Source organism: Crocodylus porosus, unplaced genomic scaffold (assembly GCF_001723895.1).
Source record: "Crocodylus porosus isolate Cpor-Errol unplaced genomic scaffold, CroPor_comp1, whole genome shotgun sequence".
Taxonomy (NCBI): domain Eukaryota; kingdom Metazoa; phylum Chordata; order Crocodylia; family Crocodylidae; genus Crocodylus; species Crocodylus porosus.
The window spans coordinates 11937955-11956696 of record NW_017728911.1 but is presented as its reverse complement, the minus strand read 5'-3'; the positions used below and the strand labels follow the sequence as shown (position 1 = coordinate 11956696).

At 42.1% G+C, this 18742-nt stretch overlaps 1 protein-coding gene across 1 annotated transcript; it reads right to left on the bottom strand.

The window, feature by feature from the left end:
- Window positions 1-173: 173 nt before the first annotated feature.
- Window positions 174-18354, bottom strand: MCEE (methylmalonyl-CoA epimerase). The gene is made up of 3 exons (XM_019533438.1): window positions 18265-18354; window positions 7940-8280; window positions 174-468 (listed from the first exon to the last, which is right to left on the bottom strand). Exons 1-3 carry the CDS (start codon window positions 18302-18304, stop codon window positions 316-318), a joined length of 534 nt encoding a protein of 177 aa, XP_019388983.1. The 5' UTR covers window positions 18305-18354; the 3' UTR covers window positions 174-315.
- Between the last annotated feature and the right edge of the window lie 388 nt (window positions 18355-18742).

Below are 18742 nucleotides of genomic sequence, written 5' to 3'. Positions count from 1 at the left end.
GAAGGAGGCAGTGTCCGGTATGTCCCAGATGTCCATATGGTCAGCCCAGGTCTAAGGGAATTTGAGCAAAATCTTAACATTATTTTTTAAGATCAGTACCAGAAAAACAAATTATGGCCCCAAATGATGAGGGTTACCAGTGCTTTAGGTTCCTCCTATAGCCAATGCTATGTTTCAGTAGTCAAGAGCTGAGATACCTAATCAACAAAAAAAGATTCTGTACAGTGACTTATCATTGAAAGGCATATTACAATTCCTGACACCATCTAATGAGGTTTGCAATTAATTCATAGTTTCAGCTATTAGTAACACAGCTCATGCTTGTTCAAGTTCCACAAGTACTCCATGGAAATCTTTAGGGTGAAGAAAAATCACTGGTTTGCCATGTGCACCTATTTTAGGCTCTTCACTCAATATTCGGATCTTTCTTTTCTTCAGTTCTGCCACTGCTGCTGTTATATCATCCACCTTATGAAAAAAAAAAGTGTGCATAATTTGAATATTGGAGTACGTTTTTCAGACTATCTTAGGTACAATGGTGTTAAAGCAGCACATTTCAGTGTAACATTTATTTTTTTTAGAATTACACAGCTACATTGAATCTTACAAAAATGTAAATAGTCAAAGGCTTGTGACTGCTATATTCAACAATTGGTTTTTTAAGATTTACACTATGAACAGCAAATACATTGATTTTATAGTTATTATATCATGTAGAATTCATATATAATTTAAACCACCAGCAAGCAGCCTTTGCATTACTACTAACAAGCATATCATATTGCTTTGCAGTATTATTAACAAAAAAACCCCAAAAAACAAACAAAAAAGCTTGCCTAATTGAAGACAGACTCCAGACTCATTAAATGCCAGTGGGGGAGTGCCACTAGGCTTAGATGCATCCTTCTCTTGAGTTAGAGTAAGGTTTGGTATAAATTGGTCTCCTAAGAGACAGCTTGGAGAATTACCAGGAATACTGGCTGACAATACATACCAGACTGTGACCCATTTTTCCTATTGGACAAATGTATTTAAATTATAACAGCAGCATCACACACACCATTTCATGGCAACCCAAAAGAAAAAAAAGAACAGTAATTAACACAGACCTAGCATGAAGTTGTGTAAAATGGCTTTATTTTTGATATACTGACAAACTGAGACTTGCGTGCATGCAAAAATAAAATTAGCACTCAAACACACAGTAAAGGACAGAAATAACAGAGTTGCTGTTTTTGAAGAGAGGTGCCAGGATGCAGAGGATTGAGTAAACCTGCAAATTGGGGGGGGAGCATGTCTTATGATTGCAGGAGTAGACTTCAATTAAGTCATACTTCTATTTAATAGAGTTTTTAGAAATCCTGAAGTCACCAAAGTCATACCCACATCGTTACCAAGCTCCTTCTTTTAAACATGTGACAGTAAAGCATTCCCTAAAATAAGGTACTGTGTGCAATGCATGCTGTGATGCACTGTAGTCCCCTCCAGGTTAATTCCCAGAGCAGAGAAACCACCACAGCTGCCTCTGCTCCCTACAGAGATTGCCTTCTGGCTGATTTAGTTGGCCAACTCTGCCTGGGCTCAGCTGCAATGAATTACTACATCCACAGGGACAATAACGGAACGGAACTGAACTCTAGAGCATTTGTGGGGGTATCTACATAAAGAAAAATAAGCGTGTGCATGTGTGAAGAACAGATTCCCCTTCTGTTCCACCAGGTGGTCAAACTGCTTTCTATAACAGGTGTTAAAATATCATAGCTACAGGTGATCAGAAATATTTTATCTTTGCTATACAAAAAAAAATGCTAACTTTTGTCAGAAGTAGATGCATTTAGCAAAAGCTATCAATTTTGACACACTTATGGGGGGTTGATCATTTCCATAATTCAGAATGATGGTTTTTTTCCTTGACTATTTTTTCAGGTCAGCCTGACTTTTTCAAAGTATTAATTGCTTTAATATCACCACATTTTCAGAAGTTTTAAAGAGTTATAATTACACTGAAACTGAACAACGGAACCCAAATTATTTTTTTATTTTCAAAGTTTTAAGTTTTTGTGCTACTGTATAAAATAATATTCTTTTAAATTTAAGTCTCCCATAAAATGGAAAATCAGCTTACTACACAGCACTAGTTTTGACCTGGGTATCATAGTGGATCATCTATTCTAGTATGAACAAGGCTGTTGGCTGGCATTTGCCTAGAGCTGGGAATCCAAGGTTTCCTGCAGCCCATAAAACCTTTCTTATTGGTCTTGTTTTAATTTGGGGGGGTTGTTTAGTGACATTTTTGAACAGTGAGAGTCTCGTGTTCATGCAGCAAAAGCTTGGCTGCCAAAAACCTCACCTCCTTCATGTAATATAAATTGGTATTGAGTTCTTGTAGATCTCTGCTCTATTGGCTTGCTAATATATTTTTCTAACTTAGTAATTTCCAACATGGAATGAGAGAGAGCCCCACTGTTTTTAATTTTAGGAGTTAACAGCATGACATGCCTTTTAACAACTTTCTTTAGTGGCTTCTGCAGTAGGAAAAGTCACAGGTCTCCTGCCAAATCAGACTTTATACAAAATATGTCAATACTGCTAATAAATGTTCGTCCAAACAACTTTCCTTGCTTCTCAATACAGATATATTCTACAAGTAGATGTAGGCATTTTAAAAATGCCTACGTGTTCCTTCTCTTTGTACCTGTAACCAAAGTGTCACTATTTCTATTACTTAGAAGGGTTTTTCCCTCCAAGTCTTATCACATACCTCCTACCTTCTCAACCCCCTACTTGCTAAGTTACTATAGTATTTCACATTTTGCTATTAGCTCTGCATAGCAATTCAGCTTAGTGACCATTTACAGAGAATTAATTCAACTTCCTTTTAACTTCTTGAATAATTGCAAGTACCGTATTTACTTGCCTACAACATGCCCTGGAATAAAAATATGCACCTTGTTTTTGAAAGGCAGAATGAAGTGGGGGGAGAAGGAAAAAGAGAAAGAAGGAAAAAAAAAAAGATCCTTCCTTGCGGAAAGCAACAGAGTAGCAGGAACTAGGGAGCTGAGCCTGCTCATTGTTCTACTCTTGAGAATTGCAGGCAGATTTTACTTTCACTTTTGCCGGGTAAGAGCAATTTCTGCCTCTGTATTTCTCACATACGACATGCACAGTAGATCCAGCAACTGGTTTCGAGGGTAAAAAGATATGTGAGAAAATGCAATAGATATCCAATTTTATAGAAACTGGAAATATATTAATTTGATTAAAATTGCTGGATAACTAAAACAGCATTTTTAAAAGGATAGCGGCCTCTCCATTTGATAATCCACTGTAAAGTCCCATAAATCTGTCCCCTACTAATTTCAATAGATGCCCCCTAGTTCTAATATTCTGGGACTCGGAACAATTTGCTCGGTCTACACCCTTCATCATTTTTAAACATCTATCATAGCCCTTCTCCCTTCCGAACTGAAGGGTCCTAGCCCTTTTTAGGAGGGGGGTTGATTGCTAACACACACTGAGCTGATGTTTTTAGGGAACAATCTATATTGTACAATGATTATACGGTTTCTTTCCTAAGTGTAATAGCTAGTTCAGAACCCAGCACTGTGTATGTATTTGAGATTATTTTTCCCTAGGTGCATTACCTTGAATGTGCTGACACTAAAGTTCATCTGCCATTTTTTTAAAACTCACTCATTTAGCTTAAGTGAGATCTTTCTGCAACTCCTCTCTGTCAGCTTGGGATTTGACTATCCAGAATAATTTGGTATCGCCTAAAAACTAGATGCGACTGTGCACCCCCACTTCCAGGTCCTTGAGGAAATTGTTAACTAAAATAGGGCCCATCACAGATCCCTGTACAACCCCACTTCTGACCTCCCTCCATCCTGAAAAGTGTCTGTGGTAAAGATAAAGCACATCTATAAGTAAGGGATTGGGGGCTTAAGAGCCTTTTTCCTCACCTCCCCCACCTTACTGTTTGTAAAATAGAAGGAGGACCAGCTCTATGAGAAAAAAAATCTTCATTTTTGTGAAAAGGAACTGGCCAATCAGTTTGTGAATGGTTAAAAAAAAAAAGACTTATTAAAGAGATACAGTCAATGAAATAAGTGGAAAAAAAGAACAACTAATGAAAGCATGTCTTTTTATGTACTGTTTAATTTTGCCTTCCCCCTCTCCCCCGTCATGCATAAGATGATGCCAAATTATCTCCTCTTAAAATTCAGCAGGCTTAAACCTAACATTTGTCATAATCATAGATTGCTATTCAGAAGCAAATCACTCCCCTTCTCTACTCAGGCATGTTGATTCCATCTTCTCATCAGGATGGAGTTATACAATTAATTAGTTATCCAGTTTAATGTGTTAGCAAGGCTTGTGTGCAAAATAAATACAGCCCAGGATTACCATGCTTATATGAATTGTGAAAACAGAATCTGCAATTATATTACATTACATATATTATTCATATTACATCTAAATATTCATACTTGGAAGTAGGACATGTAGTGGGTAAAGCATGTGACAATATCACCACTCATGGCTTTTATGCTTTCCCATACCACTGAGTGACTGTCTAATCTTGAATAGCTCAATTGAATACATTTTTATTCACGGCACTGCTTTATAAAGCAGAAAGACCTCACAATATTGCTTTTGGCTGTAGAATTTTTTGTGACCTCCTTTTATGAAAGGACTATACAAGTATTGCTCATAGTTATATTTCCTCCTCAGTTTTGCCAAGCCATCTTAGTACTGGAGTAGCAGGTGAACATTAAGATATGGGACAACTAAAGCTCCCACATTTGACTTAAGTGAAATATTTTCATATATAGCAAAAATCTACAACAATCTTTCAACGTGTATGTATGCAAGGAGATCCAAATCAATTAAAGATTTCTGTTATAAAAGTTTCACTTACATTGATTCTACAGTCATTCAATGACAAATTTCCATAGCAACAGAGAACTGGAGCACTTCCATCCAAGCACTCAATTTTATTTCTCAATGTTCCTTGTTGACAGCAATCCACTGCCATAAAGATTTTGTTTCTTGTGCCACAGAGAATATAGCAGAAAGTTTTGATGTTATGTAATGAGCAAGTCTATATGGCAATGTATTTTCTGTCCTTATTAACAGGTGAAATATCAGTTTACCACAACAGAAGGCTCAAAAATCAGGGAACTCTCTCTGGGTTTCAGGTACAATAGTAGGTGTTAATGCAATCAATTCTCTGCAGGAAGTCAAATATAAGTCTTAGATGAAAAAAAAAGAGTTAAGACCAACTACCAGTTACTCAGATTCAGTCTAACCTTATGGGAAAAAAAGTTAACATACACTTATAAAATTGTCTGTTAAAAGTTTTGAATGGAAAGTTAGTAGATTTGAGATACCAGTCTTTTATAGGGCGGTGTCCCCAACGGGCCTTCTTGTGTCGCTCATGAGAGCTCTGCCCTCCTGGTTGGTGGCTACTCCCTGTCTGGACCTGTTTGTTACCGTGGGTGCTCGTTCTCCCGCGTCGCCAACCCCGCTCTCGCCTGCCACGATTTGTGGTTTTCCCAGTGGGGCGGGACTAGTTCACAGGCCCCTCGGTGGCCCGGACTTGGCCCGCTGGTTGCACATGGGGCTCTGCCACCCCTACACCCCGGCCTCACGCCACCTACGGGCTCCACTTCCCCGTGCCTGCTCCGTGCTGCTTCTGCAGGCTTCTAACACGGATTTTGTCCTCGATCCCACAATCCGTGGGATACTCCGACCTAATGTTGACCCCTTCACCGTAGCTTGCACCGGTGCCTCAGTCGCACCCTCTATAGATCCACGCCACAAGCCCTTCTCCCGGTGTGACACTCCCCACTTGGAGTTACTGACACCCTAACCTCACTGACCCTCCACAAGATCCCTATTGGCCTGAACGGGAGGGGGAAGGGATTCCCCTTAATTGCTCTCTAGCTGCCCTGCTCGTGTTCCTATAACTGACGTCCGCTGGTCTTGGCGGCGATTCTGCCCCGATCTCCCTCCAGCCAGGTGGTCCTCGGTCCTTCGCCCCTCTTCGGCAGAGCCCGCACCCACTGTCTCAGAACTTACTTCGGGGTCCTCTGAATCCTTCTGGGTTGTCCCGATCTTCGGTTGCTCACCCGATCCATCGCTTCTGAGTTGACCCGCCGGCATCCCTGTTGTCAGGCTTCCCTTCTGGGTCACTGCTGCCTCCGGCACGTCGGCTCAGTGTTGCCTGTCACAGGGATCCCACGCTGTCACTGGCCCCAATTGCTGCTTGATCCCCGGGCCACCTGCTGCCTCCGGAGTGGCAGCCGCCATTTTTAAATCCACCGGCTGGCATTGGACATCGCCGTCAGCTGCTGACCGCAGCTGTACATAGAGGCGGCTGCTACCTCGGCCCCGGGGACAGGCGGTTAGGCTGGTTTCTTTTCACCCAATATCTACTGTGACAATATTAGGACTTAGTGTAGGGGAAGACTTGGCTATGCTACATATATACAGTTTTTTATATTTTTCTGTGCAATTATGTAGCTGACTACACAATTGTTCATAGCCACAATCTGACAGAATACTTAACTTAAACTTTAGTTTCATCAGTAATCCCATTAAAAAGTTCAGTAGGACTGCATGCACGCGCAAGGTTAAGCACGCATGTATCTGCAAGACAAGAACCTATAAACCATGAGGAATTCATTATATATACATTCTCCATATTTCCTTGCATATTATATGCCCCAGAATATAATATGCACTTTTCGCTTCATTCTGCCTTTCACAAACAAGACTTTTCCAGAGTTACGGCTGCATAGAGCAGTGACAGAGCCTAGTCTTCAGCTCACTCACCCTCCCTTTACTACGTAAGTAAAGCCAAAACCTAGATTCTGCTGAAGACTGGCCCACAAGTGGTTCAGATTTTTCTTTTCTGATTTTGAAAAGAGCTAAACAGTCTCCAGGATTATGAAATAATAGAAGAAGCCAGGAGTAGCTGACAGACAATGAAGTTGTCCTAAGAAAGGTTAATTTAAGTAGTGGAACAACCATCTCCTTTTTAAAGGAAGACCATTAAAAAGGAGAAACGGTTGTTCTTTATTCTACAGGTTTTAACAGTGAACCATTAAATCAACTGATTTCCACAGCTGCCTGAATAATAGTGCCACAGCTGCTGCACTGTAGGGCAGGAATCAAAGGTGGGTGCTTTTATCTCTGGTGTAAAAAAATCAGCTTCTCTGGTTACTCTACAAGGGAGCTGACAGGGGAGGGGGAAAGGGAAGGTGCATATTGTAAGCAAGAAAGTACAGCATATAGATGCAATATATACTGACAACTTTAACATTTTGATACTCTTCTTCAATAGTCACAGCTGTGATTTGTTTAAAAAAACCACAACAAGACACCACTTTATCAGAAATTTTATTCTGCATATATCAAGACTCACTTGCAAAGGAAGAAAAAAAGTCTGTATTACTGTCAGCCCTGCAGAATTACCACAATCCTTTTTTGGCCTGTCTTTTGACTTGTGAATAAAAACCAAAAAGAAGGGACACTAATAAAATCTCATAAGTTTCAAATTATGGTGTCTAATATAGATGACATGGGAACTGATGCATAGATTTTTCCAGTGCTTGTAATTTCTTGGACTTACAATTTGCAAAGTTACTTTTTCCCAAAACATTCCATGCATTTCTTTTGTATTTTGCAGGCATGACACTGGAAATCAATTATTTGAACTTGGTATATTTTCTTAAAAGGCTCGAATCCTGACAAAGTCAAAGTGAACTATAAATTTCAAGCTACAAATTCACTTTCCCCGCCTCATTCAACAGAAATCCCCACAAAAATAACAACCAAGTATCACATTTTTCCTTTATTTGGGTCATACAGATGAAAAAATATGCAGCTTTTTAACAAGGTATTTAAAAAAAAGAATGTGCAACTAGAATACCTCAATGCAGACATGATGCATTCCTCCAGCCTTGTTTTTCTGCAGAAAGCCCGCAATTGGACTTCTCTCTCCAAGAGGGTGCAGCAGTTCCAGCTTCGTATTTCCTAGCTCCACAAAAACAGTGTAGACACCGTGTTCAGGAAGAGGAACCGTCTCACTCACCTGGGCTCCTAACACATCTTTGTACAAAGATCGGGCCTTTTCTAAATCAGGGACTGCAATTGCTACATGATTGAGACGGCCAAGTTTCCACAAAGAACGTGGAACTTTTTCAGCTGAGGAAATTGTTGCTGATGAAGTTCTGATTGAGAAAGAAGTAGCTTGCAACCTGGCAAGAAGACCTGTAAAATTGAATAGTATTGCTATAATCCTTTTAAGAACAAAATTACATAAAATCAATGGCTGTCTTTTCCCCCTTTAATGAAGCCTACATAAACCCTATGTCATTACACTTAGTATACTCATTTCACCAGTATGCTAAAGATAAAGGTAGCAAGATAACACTAGGAAAGAAATGGCTCCCTGCTATCAGTGCAACAGCTATTATTCTTTCCGAAACTATTAAATTAATCCAGAGGTAGTAACTGAAGAATTTACAGCATGAATGTGCAGCTCTGTCCCTTTCAAATACAGCTAATAGAAAAAAAGAAAGTTCATTTTAAGCTTCAGTTGAGCCTGGTATCAAAATGAGATTTTCCCAATTATATGTACAAGTTTATAGTGTAAAGGACAGCAACGCGCTACTGGTCTATACACTGTTTCCATTTCATTCAGAATCTTACCATTAAGACAGACAGAAACTTGAGTGTGGCTATAAAACTCCTGAACATTATGAAGAACTAATGTATCTATTCTTAAAATTTAAGTCCCAGTAGGAAGTAACTACTCACTCCCTCTCCTAGCATAAGGAGATAGTTAACCCCTGAAAGATGCTCACTTGATGACACGATGGGATCTAATCAGCAGTGCCAACAATTGGGCCTCTTGCCATGCCACATGTGCACAGCAGAACACACAATTTCAGGATCAATGATCAGATCCCAGTTGTGCCTTACTTGCTTGTGTCAAAACCCCAGCTGGGTGGCGGGCACAAGGAACTCAGAATCATGCTGCTGAAGCCCATCCCAGGCTTCCCATGCACTGGGGATGAGAAAAACCCATGCGCTGCTCAGCTGAGTGCCAGACGTGGCTTTTATAGCTCCTGGTACATGGGGAACCTGGCATCTAGGTGTGCCCCTGTGCACTGGGAGTTATATAACCACATGTGCTGCCCAGTTGGACAGGTCGCAGCAAACAGTGACTTCAGGATCAGGCTGTCATAGACTGATGCCAGGCTCCCCATGCACCAGGAACTGTTAAACAAAGTGTGCCACCCAGCTGGTTTAGCACACAGGTGGCCACACATTACATTTAAGGTATGATACAAATGAGCCAAAGTTAGTCCATGTTATGTGTCAAATAACTTCATGACTTGTTTACTGTATTATCACACCTTAAATTGACTTGCACATGCGCAAAGGTTAGTATTTAGGGTGTAATTAACCTGTTAAATCATGTCTTAAATGTAACTTGTCAGGGGCTAAGTGAAGGCCCAACATCATCTAGTAGCTCAAACACAAGAAGGGGAGCCAAGAACTCTCAAGTGTCATTCCTTCTCCCCATTCATTCCCTCTTAAATATTGGGAAGTCCTCCTGCTTCTGTCAGTTTCCACATCCATATATGGAGTAATAATTAATTTTATGAGTCTGTTTCAAAATCAGAAGTTAATGTCTGTGAAATGTTTTGAAGCTAGAAAGAACATAACAATGTTATTTCTTTTCAGAATACAGGGTCTGGCATTTGCATTTTAAGAGTACAGGTTTCCCTCACTTTATGCGGGTTCTGTATGTGCAAATTCACTCTTATGCGATAACTTTTATACCAAAAACTTGTTATATGCAAGGTAAATTCACTCTTATGTAATTGGTGTGGTGGAAGCCCAGTCAGCTGCTTTATGAGGTGCATATTGTGGAAGTGACATTCACCAAAATATAGTCTCCTGTGTAGGTGTGTACTCCTCAATGGTTGTCTGCGACACGTGTTTCTGTAGTTGCCATCCCCACTTCACCACCACCCTGTGCTTGTATGTACTGTCTGCTGTTGGCAAGTACCAAAATTATCTTGTAGAAATGGGTCTGTGGGTCAGTCCAGTAAAGGTCTTGAAACATATCTCTATTTGTTACATTGTAAAGTGAGTTCCCTTTATGTGAATTTGAGTTATGCACCATTTTCCAGGAACACGTGTACTGTATAAAGCCAGGGAAACCTGCATGCTGCCTCAAAAACATTTCTATCTATGCAAACAGCTATATTTCTCCCAGTATATAAAAGAAACATTGTGGAATTAAGCACAAAACATAAGCAAAAGATCACTAAACACTGGATGATCTTATGACAGAAGTGGTTGATGAAAATGAATAAAATGTTCTAGGAAAACTTAATTATGGAAAATGTCACTGACACAAGAAATAATATCTGCACAGTTATAATACTTGAGCTTTCTTTCTGCATTACTCATTGAAGGCACTGTTGAACTATAACTTGCTGTGGACTCATCTCAGCATGTATTTGTCCCCAGAAAAAAGAATGCTACAATTTTCTTTTACACTCCCCACCCTCAATCCAATACCTGGACATTTTGACTTTGCCTGTAGATGGTTCACTATGAAGCAATTTCACTGAGTACTTTGGTAGCTGCTCAGTTACAACCTTGGCTACATAAGCAGCTTAAAGGAAATATGTCATAGTTATGAATAGTGGTTTGCCATAATGGATCCTAGATTGTGATGTCTTCAGATTTAAAAATTGGGGGCAAGGAAAAGGAAGAGAAGTTCCATGAATTGCACAGCCATGCTGCTCTCACCACATCTACAAAATGAGGTAAGGGAACAGTACTGCAGAAAAGGGATTCAGTACTGCCCTAGGTCTTGATCTTATGGTATAAAACAGAAGCGTCAAAACTTGTCTGGCTCCGTGGGCTGGATGGGTGACATGGGGCCAGTCCATGGTTAGACTGGGCCAATGGGCCCGGACCCCCCCCCGCCCATCAGGTCCAATCCCTGCAGCACCAGCTCTGACTGCTCTAGGATCCAGGCCATGTGCGATGTGCATCCTAGAGTGCCAGGGCAAATGTCACACTGCATGCAGTACCTGCTCCAGCATGAGGGCTCTGCATATCCCAGATCCATGCCATACGCTGTGCCTGCTCCATCAGATCTGGGCCTTACACTGTACATGATACCTATGCTCACTATGTGCAGCACAGGTCCTGGACTGTCTGGAGCAGACACTGCACATTCCAGAGCACTGGGATAGGCAACACATGCACTAGATTCCCAGAGCGGCTGAAACAGGCACCACATGTGGCACATGTCCCAGGCCCTGCCCACAGAGTCAGTCTAGGTCAGTTCAGACACAGAGGCAGCACCAGGGCTAGATAACAGGACTCTGAGCCAGATCTGACCTACATGTTTCACACTCCTGGTAGAAGTAAATAGAACCTTTGCCTTTGACTGCTGTGGGTGCTGGGTCAAGCCTTAATAGTGGAGAAAACCAACCATCAAGTCACCTACAGCAAATGTCTTGTTTTCATTCTTCCAAATACTGACCTCTCATTTCCACTTATCTTCCTAAGAATGCCTAAATTTGTAACAGTACTCCTGCCAGACTTAACTGATAGGCACTGGGACACAGGTTTAAATCACTGCTTAGAGAGTTTTAAGCAGGTGAAATTGCAAAACACATACTTCTTAACACAAGACCCAAGAATCTTGGAAGACTGACCAACACTGATCTTGCTTTAACACCATGACTTTGCAGATGGTTGCTGGAAACAAGCCACTAGCCCTATCATGAATACAACTATACACAAATGTACAGTCTGGCCATATGAACATTTAGGGCTGCCTTACATGTTCAAAAAGATAAGCTATAGACTGGAATATTCAGGGTTTGTTTATATTCCTATAGCAAAATATTAAAGACTAAGAAACGCTAGCTTAAAATAAAACAAAACAGTAAAGAAAATTATAATATCTAGGTCAGAACACAGGTAGAAAAAGATGAAAATTGTGTTTTAGAGTACATTAAAATATTGTATAAATAGTTTATGATTGAAAAAAATCAAATGAAAAATACAGGAAAAATTAGAATCTTTAATCTCCTCTTCAAAGAACATATTTGAATGATAAAGTGAATAATGCTTTGAGCTTAGATTTATTTGACTTACTCCCTTTCAAACCAGAAGTCAAAACAGCAGTACTACTGATAATCTAAGTGAGAGACCATCAAAAATAGGACCTAACTTTTTCAAAATCTTCCCAGTTAAAACTCTTAGGCATTTTGATTCTTACTACCGTGAAATTTACATGATTTTTAGATAACATTATATGTACATGGGGAGGTCCCTAAAAGAATTAATGGAGTCCTCTGGTCCCAGTTCTTGAGCAAAAAACAACAAAATCTGGTGATTCAAAAAACCATTTCTCAATTAAAAAAAAAAGAAAGTCATTTTCTGCCCCTAATAATGAAATATAAATATAATATGTGAGGCTGATGGTAGGGAATGAATGTATTCATGTTACTCATAGATAGCATTTAAAGAAAAAAAAAAAAAAAGGAGAGGGGTACAGAAATATGGCTGAATTGATTAAATACAACCAAAACCAGAAAATTAGATTTGACAGCAGATTCTAGAATTTTTTTTCCTAAATGCTGACAGAGATGGGGGTTTGTAAATGTTTAAGGCACCTCTAGAAGGTGTACAAGAATGTACTAGAAGCATTTAATGCATTCTCAAAGTATTCACATCTCCAACTGTGCCATATTGCTATGAGACTGTGCCAAGGACACGCTGAGACTTCGACTTTGTACTACAGGAATAATAGCTTGGCTTATGTATTCTTCAGGCTCACTCTCTCCTGTAACAAATAGAAGGTTAATAGTAGCTGCAGTTTAAAACTTAAGCAAGTCTTCATTCTTTCCTACAAGACCTGGCTTCATTCCACATACAAGACGCTTAGAGGTTTAGTTCACTGAATACAGACTTATGGGCGCAAAGCCGAGCAAAAAGCTACTAGCTTAAAGAACATTTTATGACTAGTGGAGCTACAGTTGATAAATTGGGGGAGGGGCCTGTATATGAGCCAAATATCTGATAGGGATAATGCATATAATTCAAGAGAATAAATGTAATACAGAAAATAAAGTCTGCTCAGAAGCCTTTGGAGTGGCAAAATAGACTAGAATATGAATACTTATTTCCATCTACTTGTGCAGCTCTGTGGCTAACCACTCTGAAACATCAATTACTTACTAGACCTTCACACAGAGCAAACAGTGATAACTGGCACTTGGCCGTCTCCTCCAATCTATATAAATAAAGCATAAAAGCAGAGTGTGAAACCCCAGATCTCCAAAGCGTATGGAAGTCTTTCAATTAAGTACAACAGAACCAGGATTTCATCCAGAATCTCTTCCAGACAATTCTCTCTCGCTTCTAATTATTCTTTTGCTGTTGCATTGGATGTATGGAAACTCCAGTGTTCTATATTCTGTGTGTCATTATTTTAATAGTTCTTAAGTAGCAATTCTGAAGATGAAATGGTGCCTCAAAACGGCTATGCTGTAGACAAAAAAGATGATGAGTTTTACTTACCAATTAAATACATGCAGCTGTGTCTGAGAAGCATAGATGTGTACCATTTGAAAAATTGCTCAGTTTTTGTGGCCAGAATTTAGCAAGACTTTAACTGATTTAACACTGAGATTAACACTGAGAAAGAAAGACTGTTCCCACTATTCCAGTGCAGGGAAAATAATTTTAAAATCCTTTAAACTTGTATACATTTAGAAATATTTTATTAGATTTCCTTCTCCTTTGAAGAAAGCTGGACAACAGAACATGAAATATTTTTTTCCATATCAATATGGAGGGCTTTTGCTTTTTCAGCGACTTTTTCAACTTTTCCTCAGTCTAAAAAATCTGATGCATTTAATTTATTCAAGATGGAAATGGTATACGAGTCTTGCTTGGTACACTTCTTGACATCCATACAGTTCTAATTTTAAACCCATAGTTACTAATGCAAGTCAAAATTAAGATAGGTAAGGGAGATACTTATCAATGTTGTTTTAAGTACACAAGAACTTGAAAGTTGTTTAAAACTCCAATATTTGTTCATCTTCCTGTTCCAGTTCCTCACTTTCAAATTAGGAAGCAGCACAAACAAGAATCAAAAAATGAACATGCAATGCAAAAATCATAAAACTTTTTAGTAAACCTATTTGCTGAACTATGTCCTGTCACTTCCAGGTTTCAAGAAAAAGAAAAAGATACCAAAACTCTGTGCATTGCACAAAAATAAATAAATAAATATTCTAAAGATTGCATTTTTTATTCTGGGATAGGTTCTTTGCTTACACAAATGTTTCTCCAGTGAGTCAAACAGAGTTCTGCCCAATTTTTTCCCCACTTAAGATGGACAACGGGCTCACTGCTTGTTGTTTAGAGAGATAATGGCTATTTTGACTGAAGCATCTTTCCTGGTTGCTAGATTTACCAATACTGAACATACATAGCTAAGTTCTTGTATGCATTTCTTCTTCCAATAAGAACATAAGAAGGACCATTTCTCTGATCCAGGATGGCACATCTCCAACAATGGCAGGGGTAGATGCTAAAGAGAGCACTGAACTGGATACATCCAGAGTGATCTATTCAATATCCTCCTGGCATCCATCATTATTGATTTAAAGATGCCAGAGGAAACATTTCCAATCATTCAGCTCAACAGATCCATCATCCATAAATTTATATAATCCCTCTCTAAAACTTGGTTAAACTATCTGCCTCCACCACCTCCTGTGGCAATGAATTCCACAAATTAACTATGTTGCATAAACAAGTAGTCTCTCCTGAGCTGTAAATCTGTCACCTACTAATTTCAGAGGGTGTCCCCTAGTGCTAGCAGTCTGAGACATAAAGAACAAGTTAAGTTCCCTGTGCATTTGGTCCATGACCTTCATGATTTTTTACATCTATTGTTTCCCCCCCACTCACCCTTATAGCTTTCTCCTTTCCAAACTGAAGTGTCCTAGCCTTTTTTGGCCTCTCCTGGTATGGCAACTGCTCCTGGCCCCTGATCATTTTAATTATCTTTCTCTGTACCTTTCTAGTTCTATTACATCCTTTTAAAGATGTGGGGACCAGAAAGCAGTATGAGGCTCAAAATGTGTGTGCACCATGTTTTCGTATAGTGGCATGATGATGCTCTCCATTTTGTTTTCAATTCCTTCCTTAATAATGCCCAACATTTGATAGACTCTTTTGGTCAACACACACACCAAGCTGATGTTTTAAGGGAACAGTCTACAATAACTTCAAGGTTTCTTTCCCAAGTTGTAATAGCTAATTCAAAACCCAGCATTATGTATACCTGGGGTTATTTTTCCCCAGGTATATTACCTGGCACTTGTTGACACTGAAGTTCACCTGCCTTTTTTTTTTAAACTCACTCACTTAGCTTAGTGAGACCTTTCTGCAGCTCCTCTCAGTGAGGTTGGAACTGGACTACCCAGAATAATTCATTGTCATCTGCAAACTTGATGTTACTGTGCATCCCCACTTCCAGGTCACTGCTGAACAAAACAGGGCTCAACAAAGATCCCTGTGGGACCCCACATTTGACCCCCTTCCATCCTGAAAAGGGAGCATTTAACCTAGAAGTGGGCAATTATTTGGGCCAGAGGGAAACTTAGGGAGTTTGGGTGAACTACTGCAGGCTAGGTTAGCAGCGCTGCACCCTCTCCCTACAACAGCTTGGCAAAACTCCTCAGAGTGGTTCTGCTTAGTGGTGAGCTGGGAGACTGAGATGGAGGCACAGGTGCACTGGGGAGTGGCATCTGAGAGCAGGATGGTGGGTAGGGCCGACCCAGAACTGGGATGGCAGGGCCATGACACCACGGGGCTGGGGCAGAGTCAATCCACTCCCTGCAAGCCCCTGTTACAGGCTCTGGTTCTGCAGGCAGGGGTATGCAGGGAGCAGACTGCAGCACTGCCCTGGGCCCTGGCCCCACACTTTCACCGACTCCATGGAGACTGCCTGGTACCTGCATGGGCAGGGCACACAGCCAGGAGGATGAGAGGTGGGCACAGGTGATGGGGAGCTGCATCTGGGAGCAGGACGGGTGGGCAGGGCAGGGACCCTGAGGCAGTGACAGTGCAGGGCAGGGCCATGATCCACTCGCTGTATGTCCCTGTCCACAGAACTGGCACCCTTTGCAACTCTCCCACTCCCAGATGCTACTCCCTGCCTGACTGCGGCCCCATCCCATCTGCCCAGCCAGCAGTGGGTATGGGATGAACAGGCCAGGGTGCATGGGCAGCAGCCAGATGAAGCGGCTGCTGCCAGGAGGTGAGCCCAGCCACTGCACCACCCAGCACTGCTGAATGCCTAGAGGTAGTGGGACCAGCTATATGAGCCACAGCCTGGGCTGTGCCCTACATGAGCCAGGGGCTGGACTGGGCAGGGCGAAGGGACCTGCTGTAGGCTGGACAAAAATCAATGGGCCAGATCCAGCTCATGGGCAGTATTTTACCCACCCAGTTTAGCCCTACCCTTTGCTTCCTATCTTTTAACTAACTGTCAAACCACAAAAGTGCCTTCCTTCCAATCTCATAATGCAGTATACATAGTTTTTAAACCTCTGGTAAATGATTTTTTTTTTTAATCAGCAATATAGTCAGCATTGCACTCAATAGGGAGCCCTGAAGACCTATTTTATTCTATATTTTAGAGATAGCCAAAAATATCCAAATTTCTGCTGACCTTTCTGAAATATTACCATTTAGAGAAAATTGCTTTCACCTACATTTCACCAAGATTTTATAATGTATGTCATGTCACTTGCTTCAACCTTTCAGTACCTTTTGAAATGTTTAATGGTTCACTCCTGCACGTATTTAGACTACCTTTTGAATTCAGTTATTATTTCACTGGTCAACATCAAAGTACATGATCAAATCTATGCCATGCAAATCAAGTTACATACCCTGACACCAGTTAATCAGTTGCACTCAATTCGTTTGTGTCTGAGCGAAGCCACATTCTAGCTAACAGAGGGTCCCTCGTGTGGCATTAAGGCATAACAAAATATCCAACACGCCTTCCACACACTAGCACAAGCACAAATGGATCATGGCCTGTTATTTCTAAAGCCCAGCAATCTTAAAGGACCAATAACCATTAGGGACAGTAGTACCCAGCACACTTTATACTGGCCTTCAGGCTTCTCTAATGTACTCTAGAATCGCCTCAAGGACTCCAGGTTCACTCTGGGATCAGCAAGGTGGCACCTCTCCCATGGGTTAAGCACCTTTTTGCTGCAGCCCAGAATCCTGCCCTTGACATAGATTTCATAGACATTAGGGGCTAGAAGGGACCTCGTGGGATCATCCAGTCCAGCCCCTGCCATAGGCAGAAAGTCTGCTGGGGTCAAACGATCCCAGCGAGAAAATCATCCAAATATTTTTTGAATGAATCCAGAGTCACTTCTTACACCACCATAAGTTTGTGGCCGTTAGACCTTGGGGAGCCCTGGTGAACAACTGTTCTCCCACAGCCTGGTGCACCCCTTATATACTCAGGGGCATAGATGAGACCCGGCCCTAGAGGAGACCCAGGCACCGAGCCTCAGCTCCCTTATCAACACCCCCCACCAGGCAGGGCTATGCCCGGCATTCAACAGCCCCTGCTCCAGATCAAGTCTTCGGTTAAACAAGCAAAATAACACGGTTTTGACACTGATTCAGACGGCTGGCTCCCAGGAGAGACCACCAATCACACTGCAGCAGGTTTGGGCAGGAGGAAGAACAGGAACAGGACTTAAGCTGCACAAGGCTGGTACAAATGAAGGCGGCAAAGCCAGCCACAGGCGTCTGGCGGCGGAGGAGCGATTTCCCTCCCCAGGCCGCGCGCAGGAAACCTGCCCCGATGGCGGCGGGGCCGGGTAGGCGTGCACGGGGAAGCTCGCCCCGCCGGGCTCGCACCACCAGCTTCGCAAGTCTCCGCCGACCCCCGCCCGCCGCTGCAGCCAGCAGACACCACCAAGGCCAAGGACGTGCCTGTGGCAGCAGCGCCCTCCCCCCAGTGCAGTCGCTAACCCGGACCCGGCCGCGGAGAGGAGCCGTCCTGGGCGAGGCGCAGCGGGGCCCCGCGTCCGTCCGTCCGTCCGTCCTTCCGTCCGCCCCCGGCCCCGGCCCCACGCTGCAGCGAGACCCACTCACGCGCTGCGCCAGCTACCGCTCTGCCTGTGGGCGCCGCCATCTTGGCCGCGGGTCATTCAAAGCCAACTTTATCTACAGCTTCTGCCGCGGACACGGCGCAGCTCTGCGGAGTTGTTCTGGGAAGAAACCTGGCAGGGGAACAACAGCCCTCCCTGGTCAGGTCCCTGCCGTCAAGGATGGATGGAAGGACACTGACTTTGGGGAGGGGTCTGCAAAAAAAATCCTGCCCAGTTGTGGTTAGCAAATCTTATAGGGGGGATTTTGTCTCTTATGGGAGGCTCAGCACCCCCCCCAGCTCCCCGGTAATTTGAACCCTGTTTACATCATCCCTCACGTCCGGCTAAGCAACCCGAGGGACCTGAGCCACCAGGTTGTGCAAAGCCCCCACCGGAGCTCGCTCAAGGACAGACCCCCACACCGCCCTGGAGAACAGCCATGCTCAACCTTTTTTGATGCGAGGCACCCTCTATAGACTCAA

Excerpts from the sequence above, each read along its gene's own strand:
- MCEE (XM_019533438.1), bottom strand. The coding sequence starts at position 18,304 with ATGGCGGCGCCCACAGGCAGAGCGGTAGCTGGCGCAGCGC. Across the intron at positions 8,281-18,264 it reads AGCGGTAGCTGGCGCAGCGC|GTCTTCTTGCCAGGTTGCAA; the intron begins GTGAGTGGGTCT and ends TCAATTTTACAG. Across the intron at positions 469-7,939 it reads TGCATCATGTCTGCATTGAG|GTGGATGATATAACAGCAGC; the intron begins GTATTCTAGTTG and ends TTTTTTCATAAG.